The sequence below is a fragment of the Dipodomys spectabilis genome, unplaced genomic scaffold (assembly GCF_019054845.1).
Source record: "Dipodomys spectabilis isolate Male_0828 unplaced genomic scaffold, ASM1905484v1 ptg000095l, whole genome shotgun sequence".
In the NCBI taxonomy this organism is placed as follows: domain Eukaryota; kingdom Metazoa; phylum Chordata; class Mammalia; order Rodentia; family Heteromyidae; genus Dipodomys; species Dipodomys spectabilis.
In genome coordinates, this window is record NW_024870772.1 from 18,380,645 (window position 1) to 18,402,968 (window position 22,324).

Below are 22,324 nucleotides of genomic sequence, written 5' to 3' on the forward strand. Positions count from 1 at the left end.
AGTTTCACCCAAAGTCAACTATAAATAGCCTCAACTTTGCAGATAACCTAGGTAACAGCAGAAGGGCATATTTAGGAGAAAAGATAAGCTGAGTCCTTATGACAGTCTTACCTAGATACTACGAAAATAAGATGTATCAGAACAAAACTCAATGGAAAATCAATTGGTCTTCACAATCAAATGGTGTTGAAAATTTTAGTTTATAACTTGAAAAAAGTCCCCTTCAGTATATCAGGCACTGTGTGTCACATACTAAATCATATCACCACATTACATTGTAAACAATAATTTTTAAGGAATAAAACTATACAGGGTAAACACTTTTTAATAACTGATTTCAAATACAGAGTTGATCTGAAATGCTTATCAGAAAATTATTACATTTTTAATTATCCTTCAAATATGTTTACAGACTATAAGTCAAACTGAGGAGAAAAAGAGTCATTAATTTTAAAAGTTGATGCTTACCATGAGATCTGGGAAGCCAACAATTATAGTGGCATAACTGCTTTCATCTGAGAGAATTCGGTTAGGAGAGGCAATCTTCTGTCCCACAGCTGAACTTAGATTTTCAGATGATAGTTGATCACTTGAAATTTTATGAGGAAGGCTGAACTCCATTTCTGAGAAAGGTCAGAAAAAAATTTTAGATATGATATACTCCTACTGTGCATCTCATTTTTGTAAGATTTTATTTTAACAACTTAAACAGAAAACATTAAAGGTAGCTCAGTGGTAGAGCACTTGTCTTGCATGCCTGAGGCCCTGGGTTCGATTCCTCAGCACCACATAAGCAAAAAGAAAAAAAGCCGGAGGTGGCGCTGTGTCTCAAGTGGTAGAGTGCTAGCCTTGAGCTGAAGAGCTGAGGGACAGCACCCAGACCCAGAGTTCAGGCCCCAGGACCAGACCGAAAAAAAAACCCTTTAAAGTGCATTAGCTAGCTTTCACTAAGAAAACTGTTTTTATAATCTAAACATCTTCCCAAAATAATTCCAAGTATTTATGGAATTCAAAATTTTGTTAGCCACATATATTATCATTAACAGCTCTTTGCATAAAAGATGTAAAACTTAAATAACCTAGCATTAGGAAGGAACATCAGATTTTTTGCTCATGAATACTATTAGAAATTAGTAGAAATTCTAATGGTCTGTGGAAGGAAAAAATGACGCTATTTTCAATGAGACTTGGAACTCAAATGTAAGTAAAAATTATGATTTGTCAGTTAAAGAGTTTCAGGCAGGGTTTAAAGGAGTGAGTTTCCTCATGAGCATTTGAAAAGTGGCCGATTATTATTTCCTACTTCTAGTGTAGCTACTAAGTTTTTTCTTTTGATATGGACTTCACACAGGCTGATGCTGCTGTTCTTCAGTGAATCTAGAGGACAGTGTGTGCACACACAACCATAAACATAGAGAGCATGGCATTTACCTTGTATAACTCCAAACCCAGTGCTAGGCAGCTCCTCTTTCAGAACATATAATTGGCAAACCCCACTGTTATCAGATTCAATGTGTGCAGGCTTAGTTAAAAGGTATTTCCTGTAAATAAATAAGACATCTAAGTGAAAAGTTTTCCTTTTTTCCAATAGTCATTGGGGCAGATCAAGAATATTAGGAGATTTTCTCCTCTCCAAGCCCTTCTAAAAATAGTGTGAGAACAATTTGTAGTTTCAGCATTTTGTCATGAGTTAACAAGTATCCTCTCTACACTGTTGTAACCAATACTCCCCAATAACAATGCAGTAACAAATGTGATCCAAATATCCAACATTTTCTATTACACAAAGTACACAACCTTATTACTATGGGGCCCTCTATTAATATGACTGGAAACAGGTAGTTAAGTGGGAGCACAACCTCTCACTTGTGACCAGCTGATGGGCAGAAGTCCTTGCATATAATCCCCTGGGTGTGTGTGTGTGTGTATGTGTGTGTGTGTGTGTACTGGATCTTAAACTCAGGGGCTGGGCAGTGTACTTGAGCTTCTTTACTCAAGTCTAGTGCTCTACCACTTCAGCTATGACTCCACTTCCAGCTTTTTGGTGGTGAATTGGAGCTAAGAGTCTCATGGACTTTTCTTCTTGGGCTAGCTTTGAACCATGATCCTTCAGATTTCATTACAGGAATGAGCTACTGGCACCAGGCTCTCTTGATTTTTTTTTAATTTTGAAAGATTTAAAAAAATCTTTTAGATGTATCAATACCCCATGTGGCATGCAGGGAGCCACCTCTATTTGTCAGTGTCTATACTTTGTGGATATGCTTCATGAAGATGGGGACCCCAAAATTTACCAAATGCCAAGTGCCACACACTGCTCTTCACTAAGAATTGTACAACACCAACAATCATAGCCACAACTATAAAAGCACACAGAATGAAAGGAGATTTCTAAGATGGAATTTGTGAAGTTACATCAAAAAGGCAACAGCTCTAGGATGGAGACTGTAGCTCTTAGAAGGAGGATCAACTGAAAATCTGCTTTGCTACTCTCCAACTTGATAAGAACACAGTGAATTCTCAATATGAAAGCAGGAAAATTTCAAATAAATATGAACCATATGTAAAAGTCATCTCTCTTTTTTTTTTACTGTCAATTTTGTTGTTGTGTTCTGAAAGGAGATATTTAATTCTTTTTAATTTTTCTTCTCTCAGTCTTCTCATAACTCTCTTCTATAGAATAAAGCCGCAAAACAGGAATTGGTAAAAGACAGAAATAAGGAAGACAGGATACTAAGAGTGGCTGGACAATTGAGGAATGAGTTTGAGCTAAGCAATCCATGAGCTACTACATAGGATAGTTTCACTCACTGATTGGTTTTGCTCTCCACCAGAAGCCACTTGTCCTCTGCTACCAGAAAAGCTGCCCTGAGGTTGATGGGAAGTAATATGGTGTGTGTGAGGCCTTCTAAGACATCCAGTACAGTCAAGCTGTTCCTGTAAAGGGAGAAGAAAAGTATATCTGAAAGGAAATGGTGAGGATGACAGTTGAGTAACCATGGTATAATCATTTCATGATCTATTGGGCAATCTTAAAAAGAACAGTTTTAAGGTTAAGTAATAACAGAAAAATGTTAGTTGAGATGGCAGACAGAATTCTCACCCATGTCCGGGTATGTGTGAAAAGAAAATGGAAAATGACAGCTGCCACATTAGAGGTAGCTGTTAAGAGAATTACAAGTCTTATCTTTCATGTCGATTTCCCAATGTCCTACATTATGCAAAGAGTTTCTTTTACAGTATACTAACACATTTGCAATTTGTCTGCAATTTAGTTTCATACTAAGTAGTTAAAATTAAAACAGAAAATTGAACAAAATAAGGATCTCATTTCAACATTGTCTACAACGAAGAGCTCACCCTTTTTCTTTGTAGAATACTAGCCAGTTTTTGTGTGAAAATTCTTTACACATTTTATAAGTTTCCTAAAGGCGAAACAAAACAAAACATTCACATTAAATATGTTGGATATATTCATGTTTCTTTAGCTAGTTTCTCCAATACATTTAAAGGCATGTGCATTAATCTGTGTTTCAAAACTTACTTATAACTATGTACTAAATCCTCTTTAGAACAAAAAATTTAAAAAATAGTGTCAAATCTGTTTAGAAATAAACATGTTATCTGGGCCCACCACAGAATTTAACAGAAACAAATGGTTATTTCCTTAGATCTGAATTCATTTATGAAAATCAGTATTTTCATAGTTTTAAGACCCATAGTTGCTGTCTTATTTTATATCTGACTGGCAGAATGAACTTTCCTAAACTTCTACTGTTTCCTTTCTACTAGTTCATAAGCTGAAATATTTACCCAGTAGAGGCAATTAGTCCAAATTGTAACTTTATAAGTTTACAGTTTGATTCAGAATTTATTACAAGTACTATGTTCTATATTTACTAGTTCAGTTCTGACTATCTTCAGGTCAACTTGATGGATGCCAAAAGAATACACTGATATTTAATTCTACATGTATCTGTATATAGCTGTAAGGAAAAATCTACTAATGTGTAACAGAGAACTTTCTTATGCATTATAGATTTTTTTAAAAAAGAAAAGGCACTGAAAGGGATGGGCAGGCACACATCTTGACTACAAAGCTACAGTAAGCCCTCAGCAATTTGCCAGACAGATCCAGCATTCCTTACACCTTCCTCCTTGCTCCACCAGGAAGATTTCTTAGATGTCACCTCTTCCAAAGGGAGGATGAGACGACGAAGGACCCGGCCAGTGGTATCTAACAAAAGGATAACATTGCTCTGGAAATAAAGAAAACAATGTAAAGTTCAAGATATTTACCTTTTCTTTTTGTTTAAAGAGGCATCTTGCCAAACTCAGGTGACTCATGCCTGTAATCCTAGACACTCAGTAAGTTGAGTTTCTGAGGATCTCGGTTCAAAGCCAGCTTGGGCAGGAAAGTCTGTGAGACTCTTATCTCCATTTAACCACTAAAAAGCCAGAAGTGGAGCTATGGCAAGTAGTAGAGTGCTAGCCTTGAGCAAAAAGCCAAGAGAAAACACCCAGGCCCTAGCTTTAAAACCCAGGACTAGAACCAACAAAATAAATTAAAATATCACCCCAACAAACAAACAAAAGATGAGCACTTTTTACAGTGTGGCTATGAAAGTTACAGTGAAAGGATGACAAAGATATTGAAATACTACCACATATTATGAATATACTCATTTTCCTTAATACAGAATTTGTTTGATTTTTAGGAAGATATTTCTAGTTACATAATTATATAATTTTAAAATGTTTTCTCTTAAAAATAATTTCCTTCTAAATCTAAGCTAGCTAATCCCTGATTGTATTTCATACATAGGAAACAAGAGTACAAGACTAATAATTTAAAAAAGTTCATTTAGAGATCTAAATTACATTTATAGAGCTCTCTGTTAAAAGCTACCTTATAAGAGGCATAGTTAAAATGTCTTTTATCCTTTCTACAAATCTAGGTAAGATTGTATTTAAAGCACACAAAAAAGTATAATCATGGATTAATCATGGTCTTTTTGTAAGAGAAATAAAACATAAAAATATCCATGGCTCAGCTGCAAATTTAGTGCTTTCTAGTGTGGTTTCAAATCTATATTACAAGTTTCATTAACACACTTAGGAGTTAAAACAATATTTATACCATGTAGTTTATTCCATCTACTTTAGATCTTGACTGTAGGAGATGATCTTATTAAGCATGTGGTCATTTAAATTTTTCCATAAACATTTCATTTAAGATGTATCATTCTAAATGCTTCATTAGGAATGTATGATATATTCTTTTAAAAGTTAATATCTAACATGGCAAGTATTATTTAATGGCATTTGAAGGTTTTGAAAATGGTACTTATAGCTTACAACTTTTCTTAAGAAAAAACATAAGTAAGTTAAAATTTTACAAAGCTTCCATTTTAAATTAAACCTCCTTTCAGTGTTAATAGAGAAAAATTTTCTTTGTTGATAAATATGTATAACACTGACTTCAATTCTTAGACTTTAATAACTTGGAATTAACTGGAACACTAAAATGATGTTTTTTCCCCACAAAAGGACTAAGTGAAGAATAAGCAAATCATTAAATATATAATTAAACATAAAAATAAGTTAGTGCTATTTTCTACTTGTCTTTCTTTTAAGGGTCTAAAATTTTCATGCTCATCTCTTGGTGTAAATAAATTAAAAACTATCTTTTCAAGTGTCAGAACATATATAAGTAAATATATATATTATATATTCAGCCATTGCTGTATTTAGAATTACTTTTGTAGGTAACTGGCAGCATGAAGAAGTTCTGTGGCTTGGTTCTTTTAGATGTTAATGGTTTCCTTCTGTAAATGACTAATGACATTCTGTCTGAGTTTAAAAATAGAACTTAACGTCACACATGAGTACATGTAACTGTGGTTTTGGCACTGCTTTAAGGGCGGGAATAGAAGCAAGTGAGCGATTTTTATTATGTTTGTATTTGACTGAGAGAAAAGTAACCTCTGGGTGACCTCTATGTCCCCAAGTCTGAAGTTCTAAATGTTGTGCAGATGTAATAAATAATCCCACAGGAGGAGGGAAATGTCTTTATTTTTAGGCATGGCAAAGTTTTCCTTTCCTCACTTAAGATTATGTTTCAGCAAAAAAAAATTTTTTTAAACAACTGCTTTAATTAACCAGGGGAATGTGTCTCTAGCAAAACTTTATTTTACAAGGATCAGGGATAGGCTTATTCATGACAACCCTCAACAATATTTGAGTTTCATATTCAGTGTGGGCAAAGTGGAGAAAAAGCAATTGCTGGAAGTCTACTCATTTTTTTTTTTTTTTTTTTTACTAGAAATAGGACTAGTTGTTAGACTTCACAGCTTGGTGCTGTTCATATGGAATCAACAGGTCTGACATCCTAACAGACCCATCTTATAAGTTAGTTAGCTACAATAATTTCTTTGGGGATGCAGAATGTAGGGAGGCTGCAGGACAGATAGGTAGAGTGGATGTATCCAGGCACCTGGTGTGTCTACTCAGGCTATAGAAGCAGCTTTCTGACAAACTGCTGGAACTTTGGCCAGAGAGATGAGCAAGTAAGTAGCAGGTAAAAGAGCTGGGAGGCCAGGTATTGGCTGTGGAAGTCAAGGAGAGCTTTATGATGAAAACTCTATTTCCTCCCATAAAAGTCCTTGCCACTGAACAGAATATTAATCAGCAATGTCGCAAAATAACTGGATCTTTTGAGAAAACAAAGCACTTGGTGGGAATCTATTTTAAAAACAGAATTTGTATATGTAAATTTAACAGTTAATTTGACTGCTGAAAATACGGCAAGACTATTTGAATAAATGCCCCAAATTTTCGATTCTTTCAATGCTGGTTAGTTTACTACATTAAAATTCACTGAGATACCTTGTTTATTTTATGATAGTTTCTTCTGGCTGGAGGACTCAACAATAACATCAATATTTTGTTGGAAATCTATAAAGTTAAAGTTCTTTCTCTAGTTTTTTGGAAAGAAACTTTTGTAAGAAATATTTGGATATGGATGAACTCTGCTTCTGGTAGAAAGTAAGTAGAAAGTTATATCAGAATTCATGATAATTACCTAGGCAAGAATTACAGTTAAAGCTGATTTATTTCTCTAGTAATATTTTACTTTTGATTAGATAGTTTAAAAATCGTTTCTTGACAGTACTTTGCTCTTCAAATACAGATAATGGAGTTCTTTTTAATGTTTCAGACTATAGTACTCTTTTCCCCAAATGCTTGTAGAAAATGAGAGTGAGTAGTTTACTTCTAGTGGGGTCTATCCAATTTGGTTTGGATGTCAGTCTTCAGATGTACTTGACTTTAACCTCCATTCCTAAGCAAGTATGTAAATATGGATTACAGCAACTCACCAGATAATTGGAAACATGAGACTCTCCTTGAGATTTCCATCAGTTGCCTTTCAGGATACCTCCCTGAGTTTTGTTCCTTTATGTCACTAGCTTCTCCTACTCAATCCCTGCTTTTGATTCATCATCTCCTTGATATCATAGTATTTCACCACCCCAGAGTTTAGAACTTGGGACTTTCCTATCTACACTTCGCCCCTTCTCCCTCGTGATCTCTTTCAGATTTGTGACCTTAAGTGATATTTATACAGGAATGACTCCCAAATTTATATTTCCTGTTTTTACCTCTTTGTTGAACTCTAGGCTCATTGTTTATCTGGTAGTTCAACAGATCTCAAATTTAATCAAATGTTTTCTGTGGTTCCCTCCTAAATTGATTCCTTCAGTATTTAAGGACAACTCATCCAAATTGTTCAGTCCCTAAATCTTAAAGCTGTCTTTAATTCTCTCTTACTCCAAACATTTGCTCTGTTAGGAAATGCTATTTGTTATATTTTGAAAACATACCAAGGATTTATCACTATTTATAACCTACATCCTCCAAACCACCATCCCTCTCTTGAATCATTTAGAAAGAAATCTCTTAACTACTTTTCTTCATTCTGCCTTAGCACCTCTAGGTTATTCACCACAGGGAAATAAAAAAAAATCCTTTACAAATGTCAGATCGTGCTGTTTCACAGTTCAAAAGTCTCTAATACTCATCACCCTTTCACCTAGTCAGGGTCCAGAATCTTTGATGTCACAGAAGAGTCTACCATCTGTGTCCCATTGCCCCTTCTAGCTCATCTCTGACTAACCAACTGAGTAATCTTGTTACTTCACTTCTCATTCTCATTTTCCAATCATCTCCAACACACTTCCTTAAAGAGAAAGAGGAATGCTCCACTTTTGGCTCTTGGAATTTAAGGTTTCCTTTGCCTAGAATACTCTTCTTCCAAGTGTCTGCTCTCCTCAATCCCATCAGCTCTTTGTTTAAACATCTCCCTTTCAGTTAGGTAATCTCTATCCACCTATTTAAAATTGCAATCCAACTTTCTCTTGCTTCTTACATTCTAGCCTCAGATATAAGTTAATTCTTACTTTGCTTATTGTCTATCTTCCTGTACTACCTTATAAATATTTTTTTTCTTGTTTTGTTCACTGCAGTATTTCCAACAGTAGGTGAAAGATATATATGTATACATATATATGTATATATATGTGTATATATCCATAGAATGAATAATACGCCTGGTATAATACCTGATAGACATCTGGCTGATGATAGTTATACAGAAACATTACATTATTTTCTATTGGAAAATAGTTTAATTAGACATTTAGAATTCTCAATAATGAAAACAAAGCCTGCCATTTGAAAACAAAACCTGTCTTTCGATCTATAACATCTGTTTGGAATATTTTTAGCCTGACTCTGAGCATCCGTGCTTTACTACTGAAATCTTAGTGTGCTAATCCACAGAAGTGATAGATGGAAGTTAAGCATTATTACATAGTAAGAGATGGATCTCAGTGTGTTCTATTCAGTAGATTTATGTGGCTCTCTTTACAGAAAGAATGTCATTTAGACCTCAACTGTCATTTCCTTACAGTAGATATCTCAGTACTCCTTTCAATAGTATCCACACTTCTGACCTCCTATTGTAGCTCCCTTACTCCCTTAGATTTTATCCTGTTTCCGTACAGCGCTTAAAATGACTTGAAATTGGCATTTTTTTCTTTAGTAGTTTGTTGTCTGTCTTTCCAAGAAGAATGCAAGCTTCATAACAAAGAATTATGTGGCCCCCAACTCTCAAAATATTGAGGTGGACAACTCTGACAAACTTGTTTCAAAACTGTTGGTCTTGCGCCTGTAATCCTAGCTACTAAGGAGGCTGAGATCTGAGGATCACGGTTCAAAGACAGCCTGGGCAGGAAAGTCCGTGAGACTCTTATTTCCAATTAAGCACTAGAAAACCAGAAGTGGCGCTGTGGCTTAAGTGATAGAGTACTCGCCTTGAGCTGAAGAATGCAGGGACAGTGCCCAAGCCCAGAGTTCAAGCCCCACGACTGACAAAAAACCCAAAAACCAAAAAAAAAACAACTGTTGGTCTCTACCTAGAGGAAGATGGAAGCCTACTATCTACTGGTATTACTGATAGAATCCAACTCCTGACTTTTCAACAACCTCTATCCTTGATCTTAAAAAAGCACACACTTTCAGTTATAGGTTGCAAATCACTCTTGCCTTTTTCTTCATGCAAGTTACTCTTATGTGAGAAGGCTGGTGTACATTACCTGCTCTTCATGGAGAATAACCTGACCCTTGAGGGGACTTCCCAGTGGTGCCACTGTCACAAAAGGTTGCCAAACTCCACTGGCCATTCTTGGGAAGATGTCAAAAAAGTCCACAAAGAAGACATTTTTTCCATTCATATCCATAAAGTATAAGGAAACAGGATTGCATGCAGCTACATACAGAGTAGTTTTTTCATTTTCTGAAATGACAAAAAGTTTCTTTAAAATTTTATTGTGAGAATACCATACAGAGTAGTTAAAATTACATGGGCAAGATAACGAGTACATTTCTTATCAGGCATTGTTGCCTCCTCTTTGTTTCCTTTTCCCATATTCCCCCATCCTCCCACCGGAACCTCCCCCCCCAACCAAAGTTGTAAAGTTTGTTTTTCGACATAACCAATTTTCAGATTGGTTAAGAGGTCTAGTGAAAAATGGAAGCATGAAAAAGCATACATAATAGAAACTCAGCAGATGATACGTAGATGATTTGACCGATTAGGCAGAAAAGACTACAAGTAGCCACTTAGGTTTTATACTAAATGTAGATAGCATGATGTGGAAATAAGTCTTTATTTGCTCCAATGCCACATATTTCATAATATCTTCATTATATTTTTAACAGTCCTCAATGTCAGGAAATTCTTCCTGATATGATAGCAGGATGTTGTATGCTCTGTTTTTTTTTTTTCAGAAGGACAATAGCTTTTCAATATATTATATCCACTAATCTTTCCTTTTCTTTAGGATTTTCTTACTATAAATAATTACAAATTTTTAAACATCTTAGTCCTGTGATTTTTTTCCAGTGCTGGGACATGAACCCAGGATCTTGTACATGGAATCCACTGAAGTTTTAGAGATATTAATTTCTAAACTTCTGTTCATACTTGACTATTTCTTATTAAAATCTTCCTTTTCAATCTATGTCCAATTTATTTATTTTATTATATCACTAGTTCTTCAAATTCCAAATAAAATGAGAAGTCAATGAAAATGCAGACTTTAATTCAGTAGATCTGGGTGGGCTTTCAGATTCTATCATTCCAGTGAGTTCAAAGGAGTTATCAAGGTTGCTAAACTGTGACACAAACTTTGAGTAACCAGGTTCTGAACTAAGATTCTCATAATTTCTCATGTGAACATGTAGAGGCAAAGGATTAAGCTTTTCCTTTCTAATAAATACAATCAGTATCACAGATCAATAAAATATCCTCTTTTATGGTGGGTATATTTTTGAACCCAAAATTAAGACACAAAATATGACACAAAATATGTCCTCAAAGTGAGGAAAATACTAAAAAATCTGGACCTCATGTATATACACCACATTTATAATATCATATATGCATGTACCCAATACTATATCCACATTATATACTGATATATATGTAAATATGATTACATAGTGTACGATTATTTACATTATAAATGTGATTATATTATGTATAAAGGTTCAAACCCTAGTATCACCAAAAACAGGGGGAGAAAAGAATCACAGCCATCAACAGAAGGGCTAAGGAAGACACATTATTATTTAGATGTATTACAGTTCTAAAAGCAGAACCATAGTGTGCATGATTAGTGGACTCTTATGAACACCAATAAGTTCGGCCTAACAGTTACTGGGAAGCTTCTTAAGCTGTACAGAGCAACGAGGAATATAGTAAGAATGTTTACAGATAAGTACTTCATAAATGTGTTAACTGTTCTATTGCAGGCATTCAGTACCACTGAGTCTCTGGCTTAGAAACATAGACATATAATTAACTCCAATTCTAATTAAGAAAATGCTCTTTCCTTTCACAAATGCAGAATTAGGTTTTAAAAAAATGATTTCCTGGGCTCCTGAATGTTCCTGTGTAACCCTTGCTGCTGCCCAGACACCTGTGATAGGAGGAAAAGAACTGTTTTGTTCTTGGTGAAGCATCCCTGAAAAATGTATATAGGTCAGTTGCTTTCATAGATATTACAGCTGACTGCTAGCAAGAGCCACGCTGTTAATTATCTGGTAACATTGAAAAAAACATTTTTGCAAATGAGGCTAAGTAGCTGTCCAACAAATTTTAATTGGCAACCACAGGGCTGATGGTTGATGGCAGAAGAAAGCTTATACATTTGCCATTTGCTTGTAATAGTTCCCTCTTTGCAAAACATGATTTTTGGTGATCTAAATAAAGCTTTGCCTGTCTTGTTTGAGATTTTACAGCTACACTTCACTTTTAACATTACAATTCCTTTTCTGTAAAATGCTATTTTGGGTGATCTATTAAAAATAACAAAAAATATCAAACTTGCAGATGTGGATAACACTAAAATAAAAGGGTTGAATTATATTGGCCAAATCTAACTGACTAGTCAGGGCCGCCTAGAATGTTTGGCTGAGAACAGGAACACCATAAACACTGTTAATGAGAAAAGTGCAGCAGTTCACTTGCTGCTTATACAGGAAGGGAGAAAGGATCACAGCGCACTTAGGATACCTAAATAGAAGACAAGGGCCAAAGGTCTCTTTACTAGTAAATGCAAAATATGTTAACAACAGCAACAATCTTCCACCATAAACAACTGTAAGCATTTTGCAACATCAATTTATTTGCAATAGCTGACTTGGGAAATTAACAATATTGATAGACCTTAGAGGAACACAAATAAGGTACTGATTTTTTTTTTCAGTCTGAGAAATTTCCGTTTTAGTCAAGTTAGAGAGACTCTCCTTTCCCCCAGCCACTGCTTCTGTTTATGTCCCCTTAGTAACTGACATCAACTGAAGAACTTCTGCCAAAGATACCCAGGATCATTGCATGAATCAGTAGGTAGTGGCATCACTCCAAAAGCGTGGTGCCAGAAATTCACATTCGTATTTGTCTTCTTTACAATGAAAAGTTTAATAACTTCAGATCACTTCAGCCTTGGTTTTGTGGTTCATGTAATCACTAAACTGGAATCCCAGCCCCCAAATCCAATGTTTCTCATTTTTCTTCTACCTTTCTATTTTTAGCACATTCTTGGGCGTGTTTAACTTTGTGCTACAATTGTAATGAAAAACAGATATATGCACACAAACTCAGCAGTGCTTATGTGGATTCCATAACAGCATTCTGTTAGGTTGTTACAGGAAATTAGTTCTAAATTATATATAATTGCTGTCCAATCTCCAAATGATCAACTCTCTCCTTGATGCACAGGATTATTTTAAGACCTCTCTCCTTGTTTAAATCACTACAGAAAGAAATGATCAAAAGAACAAACCAACATACCGTGTGATACAGCAATGTCACAGATTAAATTAGTTTCATCCAATGGCAACTTCCAGGAAGCGCATTCCTCAGTAAAGCTTAGGGCTCTTCCTTCATGTCTTTCTATTGGATACTCTTGTATGTTTATAGGTACTGGACCCTATAAAAAAATAATTATATGAATTTGAGCAATCAGCACAATATGGGACAGGTAAAGTTCTTCAAAGATACAGAATTTATACTAAAATATTTAATATATTAATAAGCTTCATTTTACTGTTTGGTATAGTGCTTATAACAATAATTCCACACTAAACATTTATAAATGCTTTCATTTGTGTTATCCCATTAATTTCTTTTGTTTTTACTTACATAATATACTAGATATAAAATCCCAAAGGATTTCACACTATTTCATTTCATGCTAAACTAAGAACCCATTTTGTATTTCATGTATCAAGACACAGAGTTGTCCAAATCAAGAGAATAATTTATAAGTTAGTAAACCAGGGCCTAATATATTTCTATTGTAGAATGATTTTTATATTGTTATAGGAATGAAATGGTTAAGTCTTTTAAATAGATTATAATTTTTCTGTTTCTTTTGTATGTTCTTCCCATGTGGTATAATGCCTGTTTTCACTATATTTGATTCCGGTTTCCTGCATCTTGTATATATTTTTCTAATTTGGGGAGGGAGAGGGAAATAATAAAATGCTGAAATAAGGATATAGGATGACCCATTGTAACAATGAGAAGTACAAGACAAAATGCTGAAAACGAACTTTACAACTTTGGGGGAGGTTGGGAGGAAAGGGATGGTAGAGGAAAAACAAAGGAGGGGGTAACAATGTTCGATAGGAAATGGACTCATTACCTTGCTTAAGTAACTGTTACCCTTCTGTACAGTATCTTTACAGTAAAAAGTATTAAAATTTTGAAATAAAATAAAAATTTACCAATAATCAATAGCATTCTTAATGAAAGAGTATGTTGCATATATTGATAATTATTCAATATGAAGACAAGTACTAAGTTAATAATGTTATGAATATTGTTAGTTCTGGATTAGACATGACTTCCTGGAAGGATTTTACATCTGCAAGTAAAATTTCAATTTCCTGGGCTAGATACTGGCATCTATGACCCCTCTCCTATCTAGACTTTACCTTGGGGGCTCGAAGAACAAAATCATACTCTCTTCTTCCAGTTAAGCACAACTGCATGAGATTTTAGGCAGAGAGGTGTTGGGCATCTTCCTGCAGCTACAGCAGCCAAGGAAGCAGTTACAAATATGAGCAGAGTCTATGCTCTACTGAAGGGATGACAAATTATGACCCACAGGCCAAGTATTATTCCACTCTGTTTTTGTAAATTAAACTTTAGTGGAACACAGCCACATCTATTTGTTTATATATTACTATGGCTGCTTTTGCATTACAATGGCAGAGTGAAGTAGCTGCAAAAGAATTCCACATGACCACATAGCCTACGATATCTATTTACTGAAAAAGTTTTCTTGCGCTATGTTCCCTAGCATCAGGGATAGTAGCAGATGAAGGACACTGACCTTAAAACTATAAATCCAGTGGAGCCCTCCGACTTCTGTTCTCCCTGTTTCTCCTAATGATTTTGTAGCCACCTGATTTCCTAGCATAGATTCATTTCTACTTGAAATACTCAGAGTGATTTTAATTCCAATTAATGACTAGTGATCCTTTCCTTTCCTTTGTCACATGAAGACAACAATGGGCAGCTAATGAAAAGACAAAAATTTTAAAAAGCACAAAGTTTTAATTCCATTGGCAAATACAAGACAGGTGTCACAAAGAACTATCCCAGTTCTCTGAATACTCTGGGAAATTAAGCAATATACTTGACTAACTCTCCTGAAATACAGATTTGTTCTCAGATATTCTATCTGGCCATTAGGAATTGCTAACATTGGGTTTCTCAGAAGTCAGCCTGATTTGGAAGGCAGAGTAGAAGCCAAAACTAGAATAGAACAGAAAGAAGACTAGAATAGAATACAAAGAATAGAATGAATATATATCAGAACAAGTAATTTCTGAGACTGTATGGATTGTATGGAATTTCTCCAGAGAGGATAGAGAAAATTTTGTAAGAGTGACTATTTGAATAGAAAATCATAAAATTACCAACCTTTATGTCGATATGATGAGTTTCTGCTGGGCACAAGAGTTTCTGTATTCCATTTCTTGCCTGACCAATTGTCCAGTAGCCCATGAATGTTTGATCTGGCAGAGGCAACCTGTCAAAGATGATTGAAAAAGTAGGCATTTTTTCCTTATTATCAAGTCATAGGGACAAATGAGCTAACTACTACCAACTTCACAAATAAATTTGAAGAATGCTTTACTTAGAAGTGAGTTATACTAATTTTATCTAAAATTTACAAAATTGTGTTTAGAAAGGATATTAAGAAGAAAAAGATACCACATTGCATGAACCTGCAAGGTAAGATTTCATCCTTTTTTTTTTTTTTTGGTGTTGGTTGTGGGGTTTGAACCCTGGGCCTGAGTACTTTCCCTGTGCTCTTAAGCTCAAGGTGAGTGCTCTACCACTTGAGCCATAGTACCACTTTCAGTTTTCTAGTGGTTATTGGAGATAAGAGTCTCACGGAGTTTTCTGCCTGAGCTGGCTGTGAACTGTGATCCCCAGATCTCAGCCTCCTAAGTAGCTAGGATTATAGGCGTGAGCCACCAGCGCCCAGCTGATTTAATCCATTTTTATCTTAATGACAAATATAATTTGTTTTTTTTCCTTTAGCTGATAAAATATTTAGTAGCTTAATATGTAATTTCCTGGTAAAGTGTTAGGAAAGCTTTAAAAATACTGGAGCAATCCATCCAATTTTCAGTTTATCCTTTCCAATTTGGAACTATAACAATCAGTGTCCATTACTACTATGCCCATCTTTCTAACTTGTAGAGGGTCACTTTAAGCACTTTATTTTGGCTTTTTTTTTCACTTTAAGTTTATCCATAACATGAACAAAGAAATGCTTGCTTACATGTGTCACTTAGTTTTGAATACACCCATGTAATCAAAATGAAACATTATCCAGAGCCCTCTTAAAATCATCTTTCATCACTTCTTCCACCAAGCAAGCTATTACCCTGACTTCATGTTTATTTTATGTGACTTTCTTTGTTAATTTGTTTTTAGAGAGGGTCTTGCTAGCTAGCCTTAAATTCTTAATCCTCCTGTCACAGACTCTGAGTGACCAAGATTACAGGGAGGTGTTAACATGCCCAGCTAAAGCTGATGGCTCAACACATGTAATCCTTGCAACTGAGGCTGAGATCTGAGGTTTCCTGCAAGCAGGGCAGGAAAGTCTTATCTTATCTCCAATTAACTACCAGAAAACTGGAAGGGAAGCCATGGTTCAAAGTGGCAGAGTGCTAGTTGTGAGCAGAAAAGCTCAGGGACAGTGCACAGGCCCTAGTTCAAGCCCCTTGAACAAGGTCCCCCAAAAAGCAAGCAAGTAGAGTAGCACAAAAGTATGAAACTAGAGACAATATAAGAATAAAGCTATCTCTCTTTACTCATATTATCTCTTTAATCTCTCTTTAACAAGGAAACATTTGTCATTTAACTCATTAGAAATTTCTTATTCTATGACATTGCCCCATTTGTTAGGAAATGGAAAGGCTTGGAAAAAATTATATTAAGTGAAGTAAGCCAAGCCCAAAGAAACATAGGTCCCATGGTTTCCCTTATTTGCAACATCTAGTATAGGTATGAGTCAAGCGGAAAAAGTCAGAGAATGTGATGTTAGGAAAACGAACCCTCAAATATGTATTTTAATGTTTTTGTTTCTTTCATGCATGTGTTTCTAACGCATTTATAAGATTATTTCTTGGTTGCTTTGTATGTCCCTCCGATGTCAGTATAACATGTGGAGGAGATGGGGACAAACAAGGCGTTTAAGGATTCAGGTGGACCTGTTGCAACAATGAGAAGTACAAAATGTCATGTCAAAACCAGCTTTACAATGTCGGTGTGGGTGGGGGGGAGGGGGGGTATGATTGGGTGGGGGGGAGGGGGGAGGCTGGGAAGGGAGGTGAAGGGTAAACAAAGGAGGAGGCTGCAATGCTTGGTAAGAAATGTATGCATTATCCTGCCCAAGTAATTGTAACCCCTCTGTACAGTATGTTCTCAAATAAAATAAAATAAAATTTAAAAAAAAAAAAAAAAAAGAAAAAAAAAAAAGAAATTTCTTATTCTATGATAAATTAAGGTAAAAAGTGATTCAGAGTTAAAGATCTCTAAAAATAATACATATGTGACTACAAATTAAAATATATGCTTGGAACAAACTTAATGATCATTAAAAGAGTACTATTTAGAAATCATTTTATTTTCAGTAAAGCAGTCTAACATGATAGTTCAGTATGTTTAGCAAGAGCATGGTAGGCTTTTACTATTTTTCCAATAAAATAAGGAACAATACACTTTGGTGAAATTTGTCTATTTGAGACATTAATTTCTGAAGAAAAGAGGAAAGAAAAAGAAATTGACATAGAAATTCTTCTAAGCCATATGACACATATCTCTCAAAAGGTCACATGTACTTTTAAACTTATCTAAAACACATTGTAAGTACTGAGACAATTGTCCTGATTGGTGAGCTGTGTTTACTGGAAAAATGTGTGTGGGTGTGTGTTGAGTTAGAAGATTGAGTATAATTGTGATCTGTTTCTGAATGTTAATAAAAATGCATTTGTCTCAATAAGATTCATCTCTTTGTCTAGGATCTCTCTCAGAGTTTATTCTTCACTTGATAACATAAGTTCACCAATGAATAAGGTCTTCAAATATTGGAGGATAAAAGAGAGACACATTATCTTCAGTACACAAGATAAAGTATTAATAAAATGCAAAGATCTGGATTTTACTTTTGTTTTTTTTTTATTATGTGTCTATGCAAATTTGGGAAGGAAATGCCAGCTAATATCTCAGCAGTAATTTCTTCATTTGTAAAAGAGGGGGATGAGCTGTAAGTTGCCTTTATAACTCAATTTATCTGTGACAGTCAAGGAAGTGAGAAGAATGAAGTGTCAGTGGTGGTTTAAAGATCTTGTATTATCCTGGTGCGAGGGAGTGAAACTTGGAACGAAAATACTTATTGCTACTAGTGGATTAGGTGTGCTTTGCTCAAGTTGATAACTGGTTTTTTGATGACAACAAAATAGTTTCACATCTGGAAATCTAATTAGAGATAGAAATTGCTTAATAAAATGATCCTAGTTGATATCTAATATAAAAAAATGGGTTAAATGCTGGAGATGAAGCTCAGTGGCAGAGTGCTAGCCTAACATTAGCAAGACCTCTAGTTTAATATTCAGCACTACAAAAATAACTAATGTACATATTAACAAATTTACAAAAATAATATCCAGATACTAAGAAAAAAAGAAAAGCATCATCCATTTGAGACAAAGAGAGAAAAGTTAACATTGCTCAATTTCCAGTTTATAATGACATTGCCTGAGATGTTCATAAAATCTGCTTTGGACTTGCCAACTCATTCTAAATAACAGTCATGAAAATTACAGGCTGCCTGGTTCTCTATAAAAACAGCACTGGCTGGTTGTCAGAAGGACCTTAAGGTACGCTATATAGAATATATTCTGGAGCCATATATCAAATAGGACTGAAGGACACATGTTCATAGTGTTCTAGATTTGCACAAACTGACTCCATCCTGTTCCCTGGTAACATGGAATGCTGTCTCAGGGTTTTTGTTATTGTTTATTTGTTTGTTTTGTGCTGTCCTGGAGCTTGAATTCAGGGCTTGGACACTGTCCCTGAGCTTCTTTTGCTCAAGCTAGCACTTACCACTTGAGTCACAGTTCCACTTGCGGCATTTTTGGGGTAGTTTACTGGATATAAGAGTCTCATAGACATTCCTGCCTGGGCTAGCTTTGAACCTCAGCCTCCTGAGTACTAGAATTACAGGTGTGAGCCACCAGTGCTTGGCTCAGATTTCACTGTGAACTCTGGGCTGGCCAACTGAGTTATATCATAGCCTTTCATTTATTTACTGCTTCTGTGCCCTCCCAGTGAGGTAGGAGTGGAAACTGGCCATTTCTAACTCTCCCCCTTCAATATGATAGTAAGCATGGAAAGGGGGATAACTCTAAGCTAATAAATCAGTCAACGAAAGGTTTAAATACTCCATTACTGAGATGTCAGCCAACTCAACAAAATTTCAGATTTTGTGAATGTGTGTGTGTGTGTGTGTGTGCACACACACACACACACACACAAACACACTCTGTTGCAAGTCGTGGGGCTTGACCTCAGGCCTGGGTACTGTCCCTGAGATTTTTTGCTCAAGCATAGTTCTGTATCACTTGTACCACAATTCCACTTCTGGCTTTCGGATGGCTAACTGGAGAGAAGGGTCTCACCAACTTTCCTGCCAGAGCTGGCTTTGAATTGCCATCCTCAGATCCCAGATCTCCTAAAGCTAGGATTACAAGGGTGAGCAACTGGTGCCTGGCAGATTTCAGTTTCTGACTTGATTGAAACAATAATGGCATTTTCCATGGTTTTAAGACCTGTCACTTGTATTGTTTAATTCTGTTGAAGTCCTAGCTGGAATGATGTCTGGATTTGATTTTAAGAGGGGAAGAGGATGAACTTAAGACCTAAAAATAGCACTACTTTTTTTTTAATCTTCAGTGCCATTTACAAAATTATGTTTCTTAAAACAATGATATATTTTAATTCATTTGTTGTGATGTTTCTTAATTCCTTTGGGAAGTAATAGGCCCAGGACTACAAGTTTTAACTAAAAGAAAGGTAAATATCACAATTATGACTTGGATCAAATTATAGGACTTAGAAAGTTACAGAGAGGAAAAAGAATATTATTTTGTAAACACATATACATTTCATACAAACACCAAAGTTAAGGCACATTGTCTGACTACAAGAGTTTCAAACTGCTTCCATAAAGAGGTGAACTGAAGTTTTAAAGAGTATGTTCTGGTAAATTTCTACTTTCTCTGAACCTTTGCCAATACTATTTCTGGAGTATGAAAGAAAACACATGAAAAAGATTTGGATTTTTCTAGGGATATTATGCAATTGAAAGTTGTTGACCTACCTATTATCAATTCCCCAACATTTCTTTACCATAAGAACTACTAATTTTCATGGGAATAATGAAGCCTTTTAGGGTAGTTCCACCAATTTGAAAGCTCAACAATTACTACCAGCTTTGTATAGAAAAAGTGATTCCAATTTTAGTGGGCCTCACTCATTCTTAACATTTTCAACCTAACCTCTAGCAAAGATTAAGTCAGGTTGCCCAACTGAATTCACGGGAGACTTTTATAGAGTATTTGTGACAAGTATTCCCTCCCAGTCTTGGCTCTTACTCTTTCCTCTTATTCTCCAGCCAACCTATGCCGTAGTCCTATCTCCAACTACTTCTTGCTGCTCCTAAACATATTCAGCATTTTTTGCTTCCTCAAGGCCACTACCCCTCTCAACAATTCCTTCCTGCTATTGCCTTTTTCGTTCCTAAGGTCCAATCCAAATATTACTACCCATTGCATCTCTCTCATATTTCCTTTTATGCAAAATGAATCCCCTGTTTTGGGGGGCTTCCAAATAAATCTGCACATATAAAAATCTTAAAGTTCCACGGAATCTGTAACTTTCAAGTTTAAGATACCTGAGAAAATAAAATTGTAGGGAGAATATGTTGGTCAGAAATACATTTATAAAATCCATGGCAAATATTTTAAAATTACTAATGAAAGAAGCCAGAACATTAAAAAAAGAAAATATCCATTTCCCTTTAAACACATTCATAGTATTTGGTACTAGCATTAAACTCCCAGTAAGATCCTCCCTTGTTTTCTGGAAACATCAAAAAACTCTTATCCCGAGTTTCACATGTTGTTGGCAAATAATTTTGTTTTGCTAAAAATAGTATGAGTGTGTGTGTGTGTGTGTGTGTGTGTGTGCGTGTGCGCGTTCCCTCTCTGCCTGGTTTCCATTTAGAAATTATGGCTTTCACTTAAGACTTGTGTTCCTCTTCCTCCTGGATCCTGCAGACCAGGCAGAACTACAGAATAATTTGGATGTGTGACACTCTGCAGTCTCAGTGCTATGGCTCAGCACTTCCCTGGGCCACAGATGAGCCAGAGCACATGCTGTCAGCTTGCTGCACACATCTGTGGCTGTCTTCTTCCTTGCAGAGTTCTAGGTCTGGGTTTCCTTTCCTTCATCTTTCTTCAAGTTTCACTGCAAAATAATCTTTTTTCTTCTTCTTCTGATATGTGCAGCAATTGCACCTTAGTGTTTCCCTATCTTGTGTTCCATTTCCAGTCATCCTCAAGGAGAATGACAGATACTAAACTTTCCTCAGTGGTTGATATTTTTCCTGGGGTGGGGGTGGGGAGGTGGGGATTCCTCAGAGGGTGAAAATGCTATTGTGAATGTAATAGAATCATCCTAAGGTTGATAGTTTTTTTTGTTTTTTGGATCTGGTCGTGGGGCCTGAACTCTGGGCCTGGGCGCTGTCCCTCAGCTCTTCAGCTCAAGCCTAGCGCTGTACCACTTGAGCCACAGTGCCACTTCCGGCTTTTCTTTTTGCTTATGTGGTGCTGAGGAATCAAACCGAAGGCCTCATGCATGCAAGGTAAGCGCTCTACTACTGAGCCACCTTCCCAGCCCAAGGCTGACAGTTTTGTATTTTCTTTATTAAATTGTTGCATCCTTGAGAGTGAGGCTTATGCTGTACTCATTTAAATCTCTGGCATTTAAAAGCCATTGACTCTGTAGTTAAATCCTCTCTGACCCTTGCCACAGCTATCATCTGGGTCTTCATTTGTTACCTGAATTCCTGCAGCTCCTCCCAATGAGTCTCTCCGCCTTTAGGTTCCTTGCTTTGCGGGTTAGTGCACAAAGGAGCTGTTCTCTGACCCCTCTTGGCTCTTGCCTCCCACTCATCATCTAGCAGCCCTCATCTAACCCTCAGTATTAGTTACCAGGTTTCTTCACTTTCCAGTGTATCATGATTTTGCAAAGCTTCTCTGATTGATGTGTTCTCCCCTTCTCTATCTGCCTAGGGAATACCAAGTAATATTGTTTTTAGCTTTCTTATCTTCTCCAGGAGCACACAACAGCTATCTTGCTTTTTTCCCTTTTGTGTACAGCTCTAATATAACATCACTTCTGTTTTTGTTTGGAGACAAGTTCTCACTTAGAGGCCTGGGTTCTCAATCCTCCTGCTTCTTCCAAGTACTAAGATTATGTGCCAGCATTTGAGGCCACTGTTTTCTCAAATAATTATGAGATCTCTGGCAAATACATTGAAGTTTCTTTATAACCTTAACTCCCTAGTTTTAGTATTTGGGAAATATGTATTAAAAATTTCAACTG

At 35.9% G+C, this 22,324-nt stretch overlaps 1 protein-coding gene across 2 annotated transcripts in view; it reads right to left on the reverse strand.

The window, feature by feature from the left end:
- Vwa8 (von Willebrand factor A domain containing 8) overlaps positions 1 to 22,324 on the reverse strand; it is a 295,472-nt gene that overhangs the window by 100,878 nt on the left and 172,270 nt on the right. For both annotated transcript variants that reach the window (XM_042685395.1, XM_042685396.1), the window contains 8 exons: positions 15,059 to 15,167; positions 12,917 to 13,055; positions 9,657 to 9,856; positions 4,149 to 4,259; positions 3,361 to 3,425; positions 2,812 to 2,937; positions 1,432 to 1,541; positions 469 to 623 (listed from right to left, as the gene is read on the reverse strand). In XM_042685395.1, coding sequence (XP_042541329.1) covers positions 469 to 623; positions 1,432 to 1,541; positions 2,812 to 2,937; positions 3,361 to 3,425; positions 4,149 to 4,259; positions 9,657 to 9,856; positions 12,917 to 13,055; positions 15,059 to 15,167 — 1,015 coding nt within the window. The remainder of the gene's footprint in view (positions 1 to 468; positions 624 to 1,431; positions 1,542 to 2,811; positions 2,938 to 3,360; positions 3,426 to 4,148; positions 4,260 to 9,656; positions 9,857 to 12,916; positions 13,056 to 15,058; positions 15,168 to 22,324) is intronic.